Source organism: Cyprinodon variegatus, unplaced genomic scaffold (assembly GCF_000732505.1).
Source record: "Cyprinodon variegatus isolate N-32 unplaced genomic scaffold, C_variegatus-1.0 Scaffold3901, whole genome shotgun sequence".
NCBI classification, from domain to species: Eukaryota; Metazoa; Chordata; class Actinopteri; order Cyprinodontiformes; family Cyprinodontidae; genus Cyprinodon; species Cyprinodon variegatus.
Window position 1 is genome coordinate 1 of NW_015154354.1, and position 1,229 is coordinate 1,229.

Below are 1,229 nucleotides of genomic sequence, written 5' to 3' on the forward strand. Positions count from 1 at the left end.
CTCTAACTAGAAGCTTTATCAAAAAGGAAAGTTTTTTGAGGATCAGGAGCCGTCATTCATTGCTCCGTGTTGTGTTCAGGTGTCAGACCTGGTGATGATCCTGAACCAGCGGAGGGCGATCGACGCCTTTACCAAGGGCGGCAACCTGACGCTGGGCGGGAACTGCACCGTCGCCGTGGGACCTATGGGCAGGTGAGATCCTGCCGCCGTCAACGCCTGTTAATTACCTCTAATGTTTACAGGAGGTTTAAATTATAGCTTTGCCTCTAATAAGCTGTCATCTGATGAGACGTTCGATGACAGTTTGTGTTTTGGGGCTGGAAGCTGATTTAGATTTCTGTCGGTGGGATGGTTGTAGAATCAGTCTCAGGGCGGCTGACGGGTTGGAACACGAGGTTCTGGCTGCTGCTGGGTTTGTGGGCGGAGCCTGATGTCTGACTGAGCAGATTTTTCTCTAATTAAGCTGCAGACAGACGACTAAATTAGACCTGAATTTGATTGACTTTGGTTTTATAGCTTCTTATTAAACAAAACAAATTAAATAATGAAGAATTTCACTGTTAAATAACCTGAACTGCTCGTCTGCCATCTTGGTTCCTTCCTCTCTGTTTTTATGCCATTTTGCTGCAGCTTCTTTCTCTTTCCTGTCGTTCTTTTAAATGTTGATTTAGTCTTTTTGCTAAAATCTTCAGCATTTCATAGCAGCTTTTTCATCATGATCTTCTGATGCGTTCAGAAGCAGCAGCTGCTGGAGTTGGAAGAATTGAACTTTTGATGCAGCACTGCTGATGCAGAGCGCTATGATCACTATGGAAGAAAAACACTCTCATTGGAATCTGCCTTTTTTTTGTACACCTAATTTTAAACAGTGAATTTTTTTTACACATTGAACTCCCTACATTTAATTTTTATCTGGTAAAAATTTTCCTGCAACTAAATTAGACTCCAAATGTGTTGACCTTTCGGTGAGGCAAAGCAATCCACGATTGATGCAGTCCAGCAGCTTCTAGCCGATGAAATTTGCTAGAAGGTAGAAGAGATTCTAGTTTCTCAAAAGTTTGCCGCCGGGCCGGCCACTTTTTCTGGATCAAACCAAGAGCCTTGGCAGACGGGGGATGCCGCACTATAATGGCTGTCTAGAAGGGGTGTAAATAATAATCGTTTTGTATCGACGATCTGATGCATCGATAGTCCGCAAGAGAATCGATTCATGTTTTTTTTTTTTTTTT

At 42.9% G+C, this 1,229-nt stretch overlaps 1 protein-coding gene across 1 annotated transcript in view; it reads left to right on the forward strand.

Annotated features, from left to right (window-relative positions):
* Window positions 1–46: 46 nt before the first annotated feature.
* The window catches only part of LOC107081285 (SH3 domain-containing YSC84-like protein 1), a gene marked incomplete at its 5' end in the record, with an annotated part of 5,028 nt that continues 3,845 nt past the window's right edge, over window positions 47–1,229 (forward strand). The window contains one exon of the mRNA XM_015369484.1: window positions 47–192. Coding sequence (XP_015224970.1) covers window positions 47–192 — 146 coding nt within the window. The remainder of the gene's footprint in view (window positions 193–1,229) is intronic.